Source organism: Synchiropus splendidus, chromosome 8 (genome assembly GCF_027744825.2).
Source record: "Synchiropus splendidus isolate RoL2022-P1 chromosome 8, RoL_Sspl_1.0, whole genome shotgun sequence".
Taxonomy (NCBI): Eukaryota; Metazoa; Chordata; class Actinopteri; order Syngnathiformes; family Callionymidae; genus Synchiropus; species Synchiropus splendidus.
In genome coordinates this window covers 8,556,018-8,574,679 of record NC_071341.1, presented here as the reverse complement: position 1 = coordinate 8,574,679, position 18,662 = coordinate 8,556,018, and the positions used below count along the sequence as shown (strand labels likewise).

Here is an 18,662-nt window from a genome sequence, read left to right as displayed (position 1 = left end):
ACGCCTTCTCTTTACCCCATCCGGATGGCGACGCTGAAACGAGACCGCGTTAAAAACAGTCTGGAAATTTTGTCTGACATACAATCCGACGACAACGGCAATTATGACAATGTAAAATGGGAAGCAATAATGACAATAATAATATATTTTTAAAATAAACATTTAAAGAGAGCGACCATATCAAAATAAAACTTTGGTGCAAATGATACGTTGCTGTGCAGTACCGGTGATACAGCCACGACCTTTGTTGGATGAATCTCAGTTACTGCTAGTTGAGCTTAATATATGCCTTGAAACAGTTGTGGATTTAAAAACAAATATTTTAGATTTTAAATTTTTAGGTGAATAAAATCGATAAAAAAGAAGCTCTCATTCGTGTGTAAAACATAACATCGGCAAAAATCCTCGTTAACAATTGTGCTGGGTTCCTACTTTTTACTTGCGCCACAAAGTTGCAGACGCAGTCACGTGATCACTTAAGTCATGTGACACTTACCGAGTTGCCTGTTCCTCAGCTTCATTCGGAATGGCTTTTCGGGTGCGTCGTGTGGTCCTTCTTGCCCTGTCCTGCCTGTTTGCAGTGGGGCATGGACATTTTAAAGGCTTCGATAAATTTGTTCGAGTACAGCACGCCAGCGTTGAGCCTGAGGAGCAATGGTTTTCACAGAAACTGGATCACTTTCATGGCGCAGACAGCAGAGTCTGGAAGCAGGTACATTTCTTTGACGTCTGTTCATCGGTTCGAGACGTTTCTAAACCTGAGTTAGTGAGTTATCTGTGATTAGGGATTCTCTTCCTCTATTTTTAATGCTACCGGTGAACTATAGTTCCCTCTTCTGCTCAAATGTGGTTTCGCACGTGATGTTTTTTTTTTACTTTGAATTTAAATAAGTATATTCCCTTGTATGTATTTTATCAACCAGGAGGTTTCTAGTTATACTGTTTAATAATTAATACAGTAAAACATAACCGTACACACATCTACTTTAAGTATGTCTTGCTTCCCCCTCTCAGTTTCACTTGAATCACCCCCCTCACGCATCAAATGTGATTTAGACAGCTTTGCTTAAAATACTTTTTTTATTTTAAGTAAATAGTAAATGATTCTAACTTCAAAGTCAAGTATAACAGGTTCATGATAGTTAAAGAGTTGCCTGAGCAGCACATACTGTATCTACACACTTCCTTGTATATATGCCAAATTTCCTCCTAAATGTTGTCTTTCAGAGGTACTTTGTGAATGAAGCCTTCTACAAGCCTGGAGGTCCTGTGTTCCTTATGATTGGTGGGGAGGGTCCAGCCAACCCAGCATGGATGCAGAATGGCACGTGGCTCATCTATGCTGAAAAACTGGGTGCCCTTTGCTTCATGTTGGAGCATCGTTTTTACGGCAAGAGTCACCCAACTAGGTAGGTTTAACAGCTGCTTGCGTAGCCTGTGAAGAGTCGCTCCTCATAGTTACTGTCCTTATACAGTGTTAACATCCACGCTGGAGGCACACGCCAAACCTATCCAGCCACACACAGTATAAGAGTAAACTCTAATATTTTATGAGTCTTTAAAATAGCGGCTTAGATTGCGTTAGCAGGAATTAGACCTCTCAGTGCTCTTTAGATGATAAAATCTGCATGTCTGCTATCACAGGAAGTAATCTACCCAGACTTGGTTGGTAACAAAAACAACAAAGAAGATGTGCTATTGCATGTTTTGTATCAAGATGATTGTTTGATTTCCTGAAATATATTGTTTGCAAATTATAGAAAAAAAAAAATCAGTAAAATTTGTAAATAGCCTTTTATATACTTTTATATACTTGCATTGCACTTTTCCCACTTCTATTGATATTGATACAAGCTCTGACACTTGCATTTCTGTACAACAGGATAAAGTACACTAGAAAGGAAGCTATATTTTGTTATTGCCCAGGACGCAATTTATGTGTGATTACTGTTAAATATATTCCGAGTGCAATGTGCTCACTCAGACACCTGGTGGCAGTAGTGTAAAAGTGCACTGTCACTTCACTGCCAGCAGCAGCAGTGACGAAAAGAGAAAACGTTGGTAAAGTAATATATTATCACAATAAACATATTAAAGTTGATTTATTTCAGTGATTTGATTGGTTGAGTTTTAAAAAGTAAAGATTGAACTGAATTAAAAATCGTGGCAGAGGAGAAGAACACAATTTCCCGGAGCCTATTCAGCTGTGGCCTTAAGAACTTTTCGGGACTGGTCTGTGCGGGCCGACCTGTATGACATTTAGTGGGTCGCATCAAAGTTCAGCAATGTCATGGAGCCCATAAGATTAAGGCCACTCTGGATCTGATTTTTTTCTGGCATAGGATTTTTAGGTTAAATTGTTGAGAACTGTTGTGTTTAGTTTAGATATCCTTTATTGGTCCTACATTAGGGGTGTGGAATAATAAGCTGATGGTTGAATCCTACATGCAATAGCTTTGTGGTTACACCACTAGATGGCACTGCCATATTCACTAAGTGACAGTCCATTTTCTTCATCTTCTTCTCTCTTCTGTTGTTGCAGTGACCTGAGCACAGACAGCCTTCAATTTCTCAGCAGTCGCCAGGCCTTGGCAGACCTGGCTCATTTTCGCTCGGCAATGGCCGAGACCCGGGGGCTGACCAACAACAAGTGGGTGGCATTTGGAGGGTCTTACCCAGGTTCTTTAGCTGCCTGGTTCAGGCTCAAGTACCCTCACCTGGTGCATGCCTCTGTGGCCACAAGTGCGCCCATCAATGCGCAGGTCAACTTCCCAGGTACAAAGTTTGCCCTTGGAATACCTGAGTATTATGATTGTTTCCTGAGTGTCTTAGCCCCTGAACAGATTTTATTTGACCAAAATAGTTAGGGTTTATTTTTGTTTTAACCGACCGTGCCCCTGGATGCCTCTCTAATCTCCATCTCATTTAAGACTCACATGACCTAATATCAACATATATGAATTAAATTGTTAAATCGTATGAGTTTTGCCCTCATACTTGTGTATCCAGTTGCTATTTATTTACATGTAAGATTTAACTATTTATTTCATTTCTAAAGACTTTAATATTAAAGATGGCACAAGGTACATTTTTTTTTCACTTGCCTTCCAGAGTATCTCGAGGTGGTGCGACGTTCACTGGCATCAGAATCCCCAGAGTGTCCCCTGCTGGTTCAAAAGGCGTCTGACACACTAGTTGAGCGCCTCAAGGACCCAAAAACCTATGCGAACATCACCAAAGATTTCAAGTAAAGTGCACATATACATCAATGTATTCTTACCATGAGCACTCTTCCGCCACATAGTATCTGAATACACAAAACTATGTAGATAAAAACAAACATTTCCATTGTTAGGTCAACAGACATTTTAGATGAAGTTCATCAATAAACTTGAATATACTTGTGTTTTGCTGTTCATGCATTCTGCATTGTTATAAGAGTTGCAGTGGATATATGCTTGTTTTACTGTAATGTGTAACATATGATTCATGGCACCATTCATTTAATGATGTTTAACCGGCCACTGGCTCAACACGATTCAGTTCTGAGCCTGGTTTTAAAATTCAAGTAGGAAGTCTAGCATATCTTGCTTTCGCCTTAGTCACCAACCATACTTGTTCCATTTATATTTAGAAAATGAGGGTGTTTAGCAACTGAGAGCCCAACCAACATGGTCAATGACGCAGACTAAATGGCTTTTGTAATAGCATGGCTGGTCTGTAAAATTAAACTTCAGCTGGCAAGCACAGACAGGCAAATGTCACCATGAGACTCAATGGCCACTCTGTCTCTCTTGATAATAGCTGACCTGTTATTCACTTTTCATTGGTACGTGTTTTCTGTGCGTATTTTGGTGTGATTGTTCCACCTAAGTGAGCAAAAACCTTCTCACCACATCCTTGTTGTGTGAGCCTGTCGTCCCACCTACTCTCTGTGGTGCCTCAATGTTGTTTCCCTTCCCGCTTTCCCCTCCCAGCTTGTGTTCCCCGCTGCAGATCCAGACAGAGATGGACTCGGCCTACTTTCTGGAAACGCTGGCTGGCAACTTCATGAATGTGGTCCAGTACAATCTAGACAACAGGGAGTTTGAGGTAAGACAGAAAGGACACAAGTCGGGGAGCAACAGCCAAACACGATGATACAGCCACCCAAACATAACGCTTCACTGAAAACTATTTAGGTTCCCAGTCACGTCGCTACACCTACAGAGATAAAATGATCATTTTAAGATGCAGCAAAACAGATGCATCCTAAAAACATGTAACTGGACAGTCAGGTCCTGCTACTTAACATGCTCCTTATGTGTCAATGGAATGCAGAATGGCACTAAAGGCCGGTATCAAATCAACGGATTTACTTTTGACGGTGAATAATTGTCAGTTTGATTTGACTGTCACTTGTTACTTGTTCTTGCCATCAGATTGCCTGCTGATATTGCACTCAAAAATCCTCTGAATGTCGGTGGGTGAACTCAAGATGGCTCATAAAAATAGATTTACACGTGAAATTAATATTTATTTCAAATCATTCTCCCACATGTATTTTATGAATGTTGAATATTGTAGCTGTAATTAGTGCAAACAGCAGGTGTCAGTTGCAGATGAAAAACAATGATGAATGAGAAAATCTTCATGGCATTGGCAAATCAACATTTTTTGGGTGTTATGAAATTATTTTCTTCCTGTTTTGGTGGTTATGTGACTGAATATGCGGCCCGACCAATTGAAAATGAAACTGTGCCACATTTGTGAATCCAAATGAACCTACAGAATCATACCAGAATTAAGTCACAACCAGGTTTCCCCCTTTCCAACCAGCCCTGTAAGTTTCGTTGAAATACTTTTGGAGTTTGTTTACAAGCGCACTGAAAAACAAGAGCCGTGATAAATAACCAGCAGAGGTAACTAGAAAGGCACTGTCTGTGTATCCCTCTATGTATGTGTATCCCTAAAACTCTGCATTATAATGAGATCAATAAAATATTGTCCATAATTTCTTTTGGTTGTTCTGAATGGTGCTGGGTGCTTCCTAAGTCTACATGGAACACCACAAAATTCCATTATTATTTTGTTTTTTATTAATTTGTTATTAGTTTTTTTTTATTTGTTCAATTTTGGAAAATCCATTCAGTTTATAGTCCACATTCATAATCGCATTTGTACATGATACATTGTTATGGGGAGATTAAATCAACTGGACCTTTAAAAAAAAAAAAAAATGTCATCAAAGTGGTAAGGGAAGGGATTGAAAGAAGCTAGTTTGGCTGTATCCAAATCAGTTATAGAAGACCATGTTCATGGCGCTATGAAACTTTTTTGAATGTTAATTTAAAACTCAAATGCTTAAAGCTTTTCTGTCTTTGCTGTGTCATGTAGCTTTTGAAGTTTTGTCAACTTTTGATGATCACACGGTACCTTATTTTACTTTCCAGAATCACACACTGACATGTTATTTTGGAGCTGAAATGGAAAGTCCCTACCCCCTGAACCCCTAACAACTTTTAATTTAGAACTACACAAATGTTACACTTTCTGCCGTGTTACAGCTATTTATGTCCATTTAGCAGCACTGTGACAGTTCTTGCCAGTTGCCCTAAATTCTCCTCTTTCCCCCCTTAGTTCTTCCCCTCTTTGCCCCTCTCGATGCCTCGAGGAGACGTGAGTCCGGTTACCAATAAGCTGATGTGAGCAAGTAACAAAAGATGCTTTGGTCTCTTTGGTTTCCTGTCGCCCTGAGCTGAAGGGACGCTTATAAAAGAGCCGAAAAGAGTGGTGAGCCACAGAATACACAGCACTGGAGGACAAATGCAGCCAATAGCCGCCTCCTAGACACAAAGGGGCCGAACAGACCAGCAGGTTTTCGGTGCCCTGAGGAATGTAGCTGCAAACGGGGAGAAAGGTGTAACTCAATCAGAAAAGTGAGTGCAGGAGAGTCGGCGCGGTAGGTTATCAATGGGGGGCTTTATAAAATACGGAAGGAGGTTGCGCAACACTGAGGTTTGTGCAAATGCTATCAGTTCCTCCTTTTACACACAATAACAGATGCAGGGAAATGTGACGGACATTAAAACAGAGTCTCAGATAATAAACAATTTCTATTGTTTCTCTAGGTATTTAAGGATAGCATCCCCTATTTTTTTTGTTATTCATTGTGGTACTGTTTGTCATTAAACCTTCACAGTAATTTAATTTTCTAATGGAATAATTTTTCTAGTGGATTTAAGATTTTAATTCACTTCCATGTGTGCAGGCCAGCTTTGTGGAAAAAAAGATCAAAATTTTGTCTTGTAAACCTCTAAAATCAAAAAATAAATTGTAGCCTTTTTTCATAGTAGATTTATAACATAACTTTAGTAGCGACTTTGCCCATTTGATGCTGTTATTTTCCTTGAGTTTAACTTTACAGGGTTTTTTTTCCCATTTAACAACCACGAGCCAGTGTCATTCTCTGCGTCTTGTTTCCCACAAATGTCCAGCCATCTAAAGTAGCCTTTTGATGGTGTTTGATGATACTTGCATCCATTCCTCATGAGTCTGGTTATGTTTGTTGATGAAACCACAGATGCACTTTTTGCTGCTAAAATTTTGGACCTCATTGTTCCTTAAAAAAGGAACACTGTGATACTCATGTGCTGCTCGTGAACTTTAATCACTTAAAATGAAATGCTGAAACACCACTGACGGCCAATTTTAAAATCTTGACAAAGTTCAGAAACGTAATATTGGGTTGTGTGTTTAGTTTGGAGCTCGATTTCTAGGCTGGTGGTGTTTTTCCGTTTATAGACTGAAGACTGGATTAGCGCTTCACTTGACTCACCCTTCTACCATAAATTTGTTCACCTGTTTTTAGCAGTCTTCCTGTCAATCAAAAACTTGTGTCCATTTTAAAAAAGCATTTCCAATTTGAATGCATTAACTTCATTTTAAATCTAATTGAGCATATCCTGTGTTTGTTTGTTCCCTCTAGGGTTTGTTAGGCAACATTACCATCAAAGTGCTGTGTGATGTGATGAGCGACGCCTCACTTGGAGACCCTTATGCCCGCTATGTTGCTATTGCCCGACTTATGATGGACACATACTCGATGAAGTGCCTGGATGCCAGCTACACAAACAACCTCAGAGACATGACTAACACTTCCTGGGACGGGCCGGCTGCTGGCGGAGGTGAGCTTGTGTGTCCGCTTTTACCACTGCGGATAGTTTTTATCAGGTTTTCTATTATGTCACTGTCCCTGGCTTCTCCTCATCCTTGTGGCTTTATGACTTAAATGGATGACACACAGAACTTGGAGACATCAGTCTCTGGAGAAGTAGAAGAACCACAAAGTGGAATGTTAAGACACCCAGACTTATTTTTGTTAGGCCACTCTTGGAGGTTGTTTGAAAAGACACTCAGGTCTAGTCAGTTTAAATAAATAACCTGCTGAATTGAACATCAGTAACACTTTGCACCGTCTCTGGTGACTCATTGCTTTCAGAGCCATCTTAAGTCAATAGTGTGACTGTATTTGCAGTTAGTTTGGTAGGTAAATGTGAAATTAATGAATTCAATTCCTGTCTTCTGATCTCAATACTATTACTTCTGCTACCTTTTGTAAAAACAGAATATAATGTTCAGGTGTGTGATGGGGGGGGGGAACATTGTGTGTTGTCAGGGAGACAGTGGTTCTACCAGACATGCAGTGAATTTGGATTCTATCAGAGCACAGACTCGCCCAACCAACCGTTTGCTGGCTTCCCTCTCGAGTAAGTTCAATGTTTGTTCACCTATTCCTCATCACCTATTAAACATTTCAGTGTTCTTGCATCATCCTGATTTTCACCCTTGCTCAGGTATCAAGTGAAACAGTGTGCAGATTACTACAACATCAGCGCCGGGCAGTTGACTGAAGCCGTGGAGGAGACGAATGAGTATTATGGCGGCTATAATGTCCGCGCGACCAGAATCGTCTTCCCAAACGGGTCAATTGACCCCTGGCATGCACTGGGCATCACCCAGGACATTAGTGCCAACCTACCTGCTGTTTTCATTAAAGGTAAGCAACCAGTCATGACAGATGGAGTAGGACTTGGATTTAGAAGTTACTGCCCTTCTGCTTGAATGTTAGTCCTCAATGTCAATATAGTCTTCACATCATAAAACTGAAAAACATTTTAATCACTATCATCAATGAAACTACACACACACAATCTGCATTAAAGGTGCCTAAACCTGTGTGCTTTACAATGCTCACCTGTTGAAGCGGGAGAAATCCAAAGCCAGGTTTATCATCTTCAGTGAGTTTAGGTTTGGCACAGTTGCATTGTTGTTTTTAACACCCCTGAATGCCATGCAAATGTGCGAACGGTGACAGGGATTCACTTTCAATATGTTTTGTTTCTTGCAACACGGTTTGGCCAACATCTGCAGCATCACTCAAGTCTTCAAGAAGACGAAGAACTAGAGGAGATACTAGTAGCAGTAGTAGCAGCAGCAGCAGCAGCAGTTGCTGCCATTGACTGAGCTGGTGCTGCCTCTGAAGGAAATCAGAGACCAAGAAGCGGATTTTTGTTTTTTTGTTTTTGTGTTCCAACAGGGAGTCGAACACAGACGCTTGAAGCACTGCATGCTTCATGGACCACAATATGGACTTGCATTAGAGCTGTTTTTGATGTATTTAAATTGATTTTGTGCCTGCAGAATGCACATGACCAATTTATCCCCTAATTCGCCTTCTTAAATTCTGTGGTGAAAATGTAAAGATGAAAAATAGAGAGGAAAAAATAGGGTTCAGCCACACACACAGTATCCGCTGAACTACTTCATTCTATTTGTTGAGCACTTGTCACTGAGTGTCATGGCAACAGTGAATCATAGATTAATTCAGCCTTTTTTCTTGTTCTGTTATTGTTTCATTTGCTACCAGTGAGATGATGGATTGTGCGCTGAACTGGTTAATCTGACCAATGGTGTTTCATTTTATATTACAGTTGTAGATTGATTAAAACAAAAAGAAAAGTCAGACGAGGTGTACAATTTTCGGGAGCGTTCGTGGCTTAAGCATTCTATTCCAACGTCTACTGTCATCCATCTACTCTTCGAAATGTGTTGAGATTTATACTCGGGTTGTGGATTTTTCCTGCTCTGATCTCAGCTGCAATAGCAGAGCAGCTGAGCAGCTCTCTGTTCTTCTCCAATGGTTGTGATTTCCCCCTCATTCAGAATTTTCTTTAATAATGGTCCTCCATGTGAGTTGAGTCACTCTTCCTTGTTAAAACACTCACATTTACTCCTGCTCGTTCAAGGCCAAAACCACATTCCCCGTTCACAACAATGACTTGCTTGTTGGACTCTAATTTTATAAGTTGTATGATTGTTCCCTAAAGTTGGAAAATCCCAGTTCCACATGTCTCGCCGCTAATGCTCCTGTTTTTTCCCTGCAGGAACAGCCCACTGTGCCAACATGTACCCAGCCAGGTCGCAGGATCCCCTCCAGCTGACCATGGCCCGAGAACACATCTTGCTGCTCCTCCAGCAGTGGCTGAAGCAGTGAAAGTCCTGGGAGACTCAACTCTGTGTTATGAATGTCACATCTCTGCAGACTATAAAATAGATTCCATTGTCACTTTTGCAAGCTAGTTGAATTCTGCAATGAATAATATACATGTTTTGGGATTTAATCAGAGATCAAATAAAGATATTTTTATCACTTTGTGTTTTAATTTTCAGAATAATTAGCCCTGAATATGGTTTATTAGACCAAAGGGAGTTTTATTGTTATTAATAACAGATGGCCGATTCATTTCCTTGTGCAGACAAGTTTTCCTTCCAATCCTCAATGTGGTCCTTTTAGTGTTTCCAAAAAGACAAGCTTTAAGAGCGCTGTTGATTAATGTACTCTTATCAGTCGTCTACATGGTATGGTCAGCACAGCTGACCCTTACTTACTAGATGCTCGATAAATGGATATATTCAAACTATTCAGAAAGTTGGACTCACCAGCTTCACCAATGTGCTGTTCAATCCATGTACCATTGAAAAGTTCTTCAAACTCTCTTAAGGTGCTCTTGACTTCAAAGCTATCATTGACAATAACTTGGTCATCCAAGTGGGATTTCAAAACTACTAACTCCAGGAAACCTGAGTAGTCTGGAAGTCCACAGCTCTGACATGGGTTTTGCAAGTTTTGGCTTGCTTGATGGAGGTGAAACTAAAATGTCATTTTGGCTTTTGATTGCATCTGAAGATGAAAGAGATTGTTGATACAATGTGACGTCAGAGAGATTTGTTTACCCCACATTGTTCACAGGTCTGCAGTGATTCAGTACACAATAGTCTTATCCTTCCCACTTGCCTGTTCAATGTTTGTTCAAACAACAGCCCCTTCGCTACATCCCAGAGACATCTACTCTTTCTAACACTGGACCCACCATAACTTTGTTCCTTAACATCTGAAATACAATTTGTATTTCAGATGTTACAGGTACATAAAAGGTTTAGTTGAAGCCATCATATATTTGCAAATTATAAGTGGAGCATATTACTATTACAAATTAGTAAATCAAATATTAAAAATGTTGGTGTTCAACTCAACCCGACTTCAGTGCCAAAGTTTAAATTGTTTTCATTTTAAGCTGTAAACTTTCACATAGTTAACTCAGCACATACAGTCATACAGATTTCCATTGTCATTTCCTTACTAAAAATATTTTTCGTCATTTCTTGCACGGTGAGCAGCGATGAACATTTCTTCTGCCAATACAAACATCTATTTTGCTTTTCATTTTGACTCATGGCACCCCAACGCTTTTGGTGCTCTGCTGCTGCAACAGAAAAAGACTTTCAGAGCAGGTGTTTACCTGTAATCTCTGGAATGGAGATGATGAAAAAGCCAACCAATAATTTAATACACTAGTCAATTGAACATGTCCGGGTTTGCGTGTGCTTTGAATATTACAATAAAACATGATCTGCTCTGTCTCGACTTTTTATGATTACTGTTATTTTCTACCAAATATTTTTCTTTCATTTTGCTTTATACAGCTCATGGCTGTGAGGTTAGCCTGACTCACCGGAAGTCGACCTTAAAACCCGTTAATAAGACAATTCAACCGGAATCCACGTTCTCTTATAAATTTGGGAGTTATATTCGTATCCTTGGGTTTTTTACGGATGTTTGTTGGTTGATGTTACGCTGAGCACTGCCGTCTCGAAGTGCGTTTATTTTGAAGAGAGAAGGGAAGCGCTATTTATGTTACTCCGGCGGAGGGACACAGTTGCTCAGAAGGCGGAGTTGAGTGCGCTGCAGTCCTGTGTGAAGCTGCGCTGGTGTCTGTGGTGGAGTTGGTTTGAACGTGATAAAGTCGCCTCATATTTCCATACATCAACTACACGAGTGTGGACTTTTGGTTAAATAACCCGAAGAAGCGGACGCGATCTGATCAGGTCTAAATTTCACCTGTGGAACGAAGCGCTACTGTCTTCCACGGAGAGGTGAGAACAACTGGCTTTTACTACTTAGCGGTGTCTAGAAACACGCTGGGCAGGTACAAGAATCTTCGTATGATCCATACCTATAAAACAACTGATCAGCTGATGGTTGCATTTTTGGATAATTTGAAGTTGCCATTCAAGGAAACGTATTTTTTGCCTGTTTTGAACGACTTTTCATGCTTGGGTGGCTGTTTCCTGAACGTTTTCACTGTTTATTTTAAAGAAACATGGCGCTGAACTTCCCTTGTGAATAGAAATAAAGAATATATTTTATATGTCCTGATAAAATAAAGCGATTTGATATATATATATATATATATATATATATATATATATATATATATATATATATATATATATATATATATATATATATATATATATATTTGATTGTATTGTGTTGCGTGGTTCGTTTTATTCATTTTTAGTCTTTTATTCTTGACTGCATTCATCGTAATTTTAAACTTTTTTTTATTATTATTAAGTTATGGGATCATCTCTTGCACTCCAGACACCCGTCCTTTGCCCTCTGTTGTTTTGTATTGTTTTATTGTTTTATGTACAATAACATAAAAATATTTATTTTTATGTTATTGTACCATCCCTTTTATCATCTTTTGACCATACTGAGTTCAGTTTCATCCCAAGTTATATAGGGAATTATGTTGCCTATGATCCATTGTTCAGGACCTGTATGTCTTCTGCTTTTTCTCTTATTAGAGTACACTTGATATTTCATCATAATGTAACCAACCTCAATGACTTCTCTCACTGAGGGGCAATTGTAATACAAGTTAATTTCCGGGGGTCACACCAGACTACTTCTGGAGTCAGTTTTCATAATTCCTTCTTGTGGTTTCTGCGGATGTAGGCAACGAACTATGAGTTGAGTGACCTCAGAGTTACCTCACTGCTTGCCGATGATGTTGTCCCGTTGACTTCATTGCTCTGGAAGTCATGGAGGGACTGATGAATTTGTTACCTTCTGTCAGTCAGTGAGGGAGACGTGGATGATGATCATGATAATAAATTCCAAAGCTTCTTTTTCTTTAAAGCTTTGAAATACTTCTCCAGTTTCACTTCCATTAAGAATCTATTCCCAGAATTAAAAATGTAAAACAGAATCTCATCACTGTGTTTAGTTTCTTGTAAACATTTACTTGAACATCAGTGACCTTTTTTGACCACTCAGTATAGTAGCAGTTGACTTGCAAGATCACTTTCCATATTTTTTTTTTACATGTATCAGAGAGTATTTTTGAAACGAGGCTGGAGGTTAAGTTGCATCAGCATCGTTTGTTAACTATATGCATCTCGATGTTGTTAGGTGCTGCAGTGTCCATCATGAGGAGGTGTCTGCTATTCACGTGTCTCTATGTGCTGTTGACTGCGAACGGCTTCCTTGCTGTGCTGTCCCAAGCGTTGTCTTATGGGGAGCGGGGCTCCAATTTAGGAGTCCAAGTCTTTCAGCAAGTGGTCCTCAGCAAGCCCCTGGAGAATGTTGTGATGTCCCCCCATGGAGTGGCTTCCATCCTTGGCATGCTGTTGCCCGGAGCTGACGGCGAGACGCGAAAACAGTTCCTCAATGCACTACGGTACAAGAAAAACGGTAAGGAAATTTGGACGAAAAATGTGTGAACCATTGGCATGCGCTGAATTTAAAGCATGTTCCTGGTCTGAACAGGTCCTTACAAGATGCTGAAGAAACTGCACAAGTTGCTAACAGCCAAGTCCAACCAGGAAAGCGTTTTAATTGCCAACGGCATGTTCGCGCAGGAAGGGTTCCCCATGGAAGAGGCTTTTGTGGACACCAACAAAGCCAACTTCAACTGTGAGAGCAGGAACCTGGACTTCAGTGACACACAGGAGGCAGCACACATAATCAACCAGTGGGTCAGCAATAAGACCAAAGGTGGGCAGTTTCAGCCTCACCTCAGCACTTTACAAGATGCTGCACGACTTATTTGCTGTCTCTTCTTTTTATTGAGCTCCTTCTGTCTCCAATATTTATCCAGGTGAAATCTCCGGTCTAGTCAAAGCGGACATGCTGGATTCCGCTCTGACGCGCCTGGTTGCTGTGAACTCCATCTTTTTCAAGGGGTTATGGAAGTCCCGCTTCCAACCTGAGAACACCAAGATGAGGACGTTCACCGCTGGCAACGGGAACGTTTATAAAGTTCCTACAATGTCCCAGCTCTCCCTTTTTAACATCGGTAAGTTTCATGACAGAATCTGATTGTATTCATTGTTAAAAGTGAAATTAGTCACCATCATATCTCATTTTGGACCAAAAGCAACCAACATGGATGATTGAAGAAGTCTCGTTCTTTTTAAGTCATTCTGCAGTAGTGTTTTCTGAATGAGTTCATGGAAGCTTTTTTGGTCTTGTTTATATTTCTGATTAATTTTGACTGTTGTACTTCTCAAGATGCTGTCGCAGTAGCTTTTTGCTGTGTTTTTTGAAGACAAATTCGTTGGCATTTAATGCTACACGCAACATTTATCTGATATGATCGGGTGTTGTTTTTAAATCAGGCTGTCACTGCTCTAAATTTAGACGTGCTGAGGCACAAGTGAGAGTGTTGACTGGACTCTCATCTCGTGTCTGTGTGAACAGCCTGCCTTGTTATTTCTAGCTTGGTTTGTCTTTCTCCTATTAGTACAGTCGTCTATTTGTGTTATTATGAACCTATGAATATTTGAACTCTTATTATCATGTAATGCTTTTATGGGAGGTGAACATGCCCTCAGCAAGTCTTGCGTTTTCTTTCTATTTTGTTGAATATGTCAGGCAGTACTAGACCTTATTTGATATTCTCATGATTCAGGCAGACATGACTGTTTCTCTCTTCCTGTTCCCCTCAAGCTGTCTTATGAACTTCCCTCTGAACACACCGGGGCTTCTCTTGCGGGTTCATGTGGAAGACATCAAAGTTCCTGAAGTTCGTCGCTGAAAAAAAAAAAAAAAAAACATGATCTGACCCAATCCCCCAAAGTAAACCGTTGTACAGCAGCTGAATGCTCCCAGAACTTAAAAGCACTCTTGTGAATGAACAAGAGTTGTTTGATACAAATACTTTGCTGTGGGGGAAGACAAACTGCTGAGGTGGTTAGCCAAAGATGCCTCACTGAGAAGCTCACTGAGAGAGCAAAATCCAAGAAAACTCTGTGCTGAAACACTCTTACTGCCATCTTAAAGATGGAGAAGAGGTTTTTTTTGTGGGCCCCTTTCTATTTTATCCGACTGCAACCATTTAAATAAAATATCGTACACATAGATGGAACATTTTTGTCTCCTGAGGACCATGAAGCACTATGAAAACACCTTCAAAGCATTTTAGCCATTTAAATGATCAGATAGTCATCTCTCTGTTTGACAGACAGATGACTATCTGATCACCCCACATCTTCTGTGATGGATCGCCATAATGCAACGTTTTTATTCTCACGAGACACTATACTATGTCTATAACTGTGTTCCACTGTCAAAACAATTTAATTTCCCTTTGGAAGTGTTAAACACCTTGTTTAAAACAGTTTAAACACTGTATTTAAAAAGCAAATATATCAAGATACAATTTTAATTCCATATCATCTGGTGATCTTCGTTCAACACGGCTCAGTGTTTTTCTGTTCAAACAAAAATTCTCATTTACTTACTGCGATTTATTATTATTGCGTTTTCTTTGTTTTTTTTTCGGGACATTATTAAATATCCATATATAATAGCCGTTTCCAGGTAGACACATTTTTATTTTTAACCCCCGGGGCTATAAGACTACGGTGAAAATAGTTGGATATTAAGCTCCCACAGCATCTCTTTCTTGTTGCATCTGCGCAGAGGTCTGTGATAACATGTAAACAATTTAGCCCCGTAAATGTTACTGTCAGAAGGTGATCTCAAATAATACTCTTTCCAAATGCAGAAATACTCCCACGGTCGCTGCTCTGACCAAACGTCTGCAGGACGTGCATTCTTCTTGCAAAAATTTGAATCGAGATATAAATCGAATTTTCGAAGTTTCAGGAAGAAATCAGATAGGGACAAAAGCATTATCTCCTAGCCCACAAACAAGTCTGGTCCCAGTTGCCTGATTGTGTCATATCTGCGATTAACAATATGAAAATGTCTTGCTTTTTTGTACTATGTACTGTAGACTTGTATCACTGCTGGTGCGACAAGTCCTCATATTGGATACTAGTAAAGCCATTTAAAGAGACTTGTTTTAACACTCATGATATCTTTGTTTATAAAGCACAATCTGAATCATAAATTCAATTTGAGCAATGTCTCAAAGAAAGCAATTGGATTTAGTTGCAACCAAATGCATGTTAATTATTGTCTGTACAAAAAAGTGAAGTGGTCACTGGAGACCACAAACTGAAATGAAAGGTTGAGAGTTGAGCTACAGATTTTAAAAAAGCACAAAAACAACCCCTTCAGATTGTAAAATTGAGCATCGCTGGAGTGAAACTGAATAGATCAAGTTTTATTATGATAAAACCATCAACATGATACAGTTGCTGCTGGTGCGAACATGACTGTGTGATCTGAGAGATCTGTTCAGGACGTTCTGGGCACACTATTCTTTCCTTTTCTTCCTTTCATTTTGAGTTCCTGCTCAGTATTTTGTGGAGGGAACCATCGGTTTGAAGTGTTTTTCGGTAGTTTTCATTCCGGCGCAGAGCTTGTAATATACATCTGGGAACACCTGTCGACTGTGAAGCTATTTTCTGTCAGGCACGCTGCTGATGAGCTCCCTCGCGACTTACGCCAGCTTTCATTTCCTCTTGTTTTTATCCTTATAGCTAATGAATCTCCTCCAACAAACTGCTAATGTATAACTATCCTTTTTGTCCTTTCTGCGCACTTGCTGATATATTTTTGGATGTGTGTCTATTACATTACACCTTAAAGAGTGTGGGTGTCGAAGTCAATCACACAAGGGAACATTATGATCAGTAAACAGACTTTATTTTAAAACAGAATGTTATTTGTCTTGATTTGTTGCTTTGTGTGGCGATGCATCGCCCGTCCTTCTCCACCAGCATTTCTCCTAGAGGCACCATTGTAAATGCACTTTCAGTCTTTTGTCAAGTTCTCTTCCATTCATTCTGGAGGTTTCTGGATGGCTTCCGGGTGTGATCCTCATGGATCGCATCGATGGACGCTGGTTTACTTATGTTAACATGTTAAGGCAGTAAATTTGATGGCGGGATACCTGTAACAATTTTTGTTGCAAAAAAAGGTTGGGATGTAATATTGACATTTTCTTTAGTCACAAGCGTGAAAGCAAATGATCTGTTCCGAGGTTTGCATTTCCAACGTCACACTGAAGGCTTCTACCTCTCTCACCAACAGGCCTGCCCTCCACACCAGATGGCATCAAATACAGAGTGATCCAGCTTCCCTATCAGGGAAACGTCTTCTGCATGCTGATTGTTGTGCCTGTGGATGAGGGCACGCCTCTGTCTGCTGTGATCCCACACATCAGCATGAGCACAGTGCAGGGTTGGACAAAGTCGATGGGAATGAAGAAAGTCCGTCTATTCATCCCTAAGTTAGTGCCACGTCATGACTGAAGTGACTGAAGGTGACAAACTTACCTGAGGCTTGTGTGCTTGTCTGCAGGTTCACAGCTGAGGCTGAAGTGGATTTGAAGGATCCCCTCCAGGCCCTGGGTGTGACCGACATGTTTGATGCAGAGAGGGCTGATTTTCGACATCTGAGTGAGTGGTCATGAGACGTGGTGTGGGTTGATGTCAGCAAGGCCCTTGGATGGCCCCAGGTTGTTGGATTTGAGTTGTGTTGACCGAAAGTATAGAGGTCGACATGCCAGTGATGTGGCGATAGAAGACTATAATGTTATCTTACAGTGCCACCTTGTGGTGTGCTATGGACGAGCAAAAGGAATAAACTATTCTATCTAACAAATGACTTTTTGATGCTCTTTTGAGAACATTCTATTAATGTCTCTTAAATTCCCATTCAAGTTGGATATGGATCAGGAACTCATGATTGACTGACTTATTTATAGTTACTCTGAATAATAGTTTGCTAGAATTAAGAATTTTAAATGAAAAAGTGTGTCTGTATGATGAAGAGGCCCCAACCTGACTGTTGTTTTTACAGGTTCTGAGTCTGTCCATGTGTCCAAAGCACTCCAGAAAGCCAAAATAGAGGTGAACGAAGATGGAACAAAAGCAGCAGCTGCCACTTGTGAGTGTTTCTGATTCAACTAAGTGACTTTTCATTTTCTTTTCTTTAGGTCAACTGTTTATTCAGACTAGAGAAGGTGTGTCCCTGTCACATTCTCATTTCTCTCGCCACTATTGTTTTGTGTTCAGCTGCGATTCTGATGGCTCGCTCATCTCCACCTTGGATTAACGTGGACAGACCTTTTCTCTTCCTCATCCGGCACAACCCAACTGGTATGTCTTTATTTTGATTCTTGGCCATTTTTGCTTGTCTCTATTGCCCAAGTATTGCACTCATGCAATGTAAAACAAAAGCAATATTCATCAACGTTGCTCTAACTCTCTCTAGGCACTATCCTCTTTATGGGCCAGATCAATGAGCCGTGAGCAGTCCAGCAACTGAAAGTTGAAACACTGCCATGCATGAACACACACCTTGTTCAAACATGATAATGGCATACACATTTACATTGTGGTTATTATTTTATGCATTGCCTTTTATGTTACCTCTTTACTTTAATGTGTTGTTGTGGGCTTCTGATTTCCAGCCATTTTAATTTTTTTGGAAGACTTTCTTTAATCTTTTTAAGTTTTTAAATGACTTTGAATGTTGGTTTTGTATTTTACAAGCTTTGGAGTAGAACGTTTTTTTGATTAATTTTCCTGTCGTATTCTGTTATTCCGTCTTAAACTGAAGCAGCTCCAGTCTTTAAGTTATGGCAATGTCTTTTCGATATCACATGCAGCTATTTTAAAGAATGTTGTTTTGCTTCATGCCAATTTTCTTTTTTTGTCAAACATGCTTCAAAAGGGAAAAATAAATGGTTTTTGAAGGCCTAATTCATCTGTGTTGTTGTTTTTGTTTTGATATGTTTTTGCATCTACAACATACTGACAAGTTTTGAATAAGAAAATACATTTTGATATGGTTCCAGTGTAAATTGTCACAAATATTTAAGTTTGAGGACAAATAATTAAATGTTTTGTTG

General features: G+C 39.9%; 2 protein-coding genes across 2 annotated transcripts; both read left to right on the top strand.

The window, feature by feature from the left end:
- The first annotated feature begins 491 nt into the window (after positions 1–491).
- Positions 492–9,835, top strand: prss16 (serine protease 16). The gene is made up of 9 exons (XM_053872883.1): positions 492–712; positions 1,228–1,409; positions 2,543–2,775; positions 3,112–3,247; positions 3,978–4,092; positions 6,968–7,166; positions 7,658–7,748; positions 7,836–8,038; positions 9,426–9,835. Exons 1-9 carry the CDS (start codon positions 527–529, stop codon positions 9,533–9,535), a joined length of 1,455 nt encoding a protein of 484 aa, XP_053728858.1. The 5' UTR covers positions 492–526; the 3' UTR covers positions 9,536–9,835.
- A 1,425-nt stretch (positions 9,836–11,260) lies between these two features.
- serpine2 (serpin peptidase inhibitor, clade E (nexin, plasminogen activator inhibitor type 1), member 2) lies at positions 11,261–18,513 on the top strand. Its single transcript, XM_053872897.1, has 9 exons — positions 11,261–11,475; positions 12,803–13,084; positions 13,160–13,387; positions 13,491–13,688; positions 16,838–17,036; positions 17,108–17,205; positions 17,609–17,695; positions 17,824–17,907; positions 18,023–18,513. The coding sequence occupies exons 2-9, from the start codon at positions 12,820–12,822 to the stop codon at positions 18,058–18,060; spliced, it is 1,197 nt and encodes a 398-aa protein (XP_053728872.1). The 5' UTR covers positions 11,261–11,475; positions 12,803–12,819; the 3' UTR covers positions 18,061–18,513.
- The last annotated feature ends 149 nt before the right edge of the window (positions 18,514–18,662 follow it).

What these genes read in the sequence shown, in the direction of transcription:
- prss16 (XM_053872883.1), top strand. Translation starts at nt 527, where the DNA reads ATGGCTTTTCGGGTGCGTCGTGTGGTCCTTCTTGCCCTGTCCTGCCTG. An exon ending in TGCGCAGGTCAACTTCCCAG is followed by an intron (nt 2,776 to 3,111) that starts GTACAAAGTTTG and finishes CTTGCCTTCCAG; the next exon opens with AGTATCTCGAGGTGGTGCGA. An exon ending in CGGGCCGGCTGCTGGCGGAG is followed by an intron (nt 7,167 to 7,657) that starts GTGAGCTTGTGT and finishes GTGTGTTGTCAG; the next exon opens with GGAGACAGTGGTTCTACCAG.
- serpine2 (XM_053872897.1), top strand. Translation starts at nt 12,820, where the DNA reads ATGAGGAGGTGTCTGCTATTCACGTGTCTCTATGTGCTGTTGACTGCG. An exon ending in GTCCGTCTATTCATCCCTAA is followed by an intron (nt 17,037 to 17,107) that starts GTTAGTGCCACG and finishes GCTTGTCTGCAG; the next exon opens with GTTCACAGCTGAGGCTGAAG. An exon ending in CATCCGGCACAACCCAACTG is followed by an intron (nt 17,908 to 18,022) that starts GTATGTCTTTAT and finishes AACTCTCTCTAG; the next exon opens with GCACTATCCTCTTTATGGGC.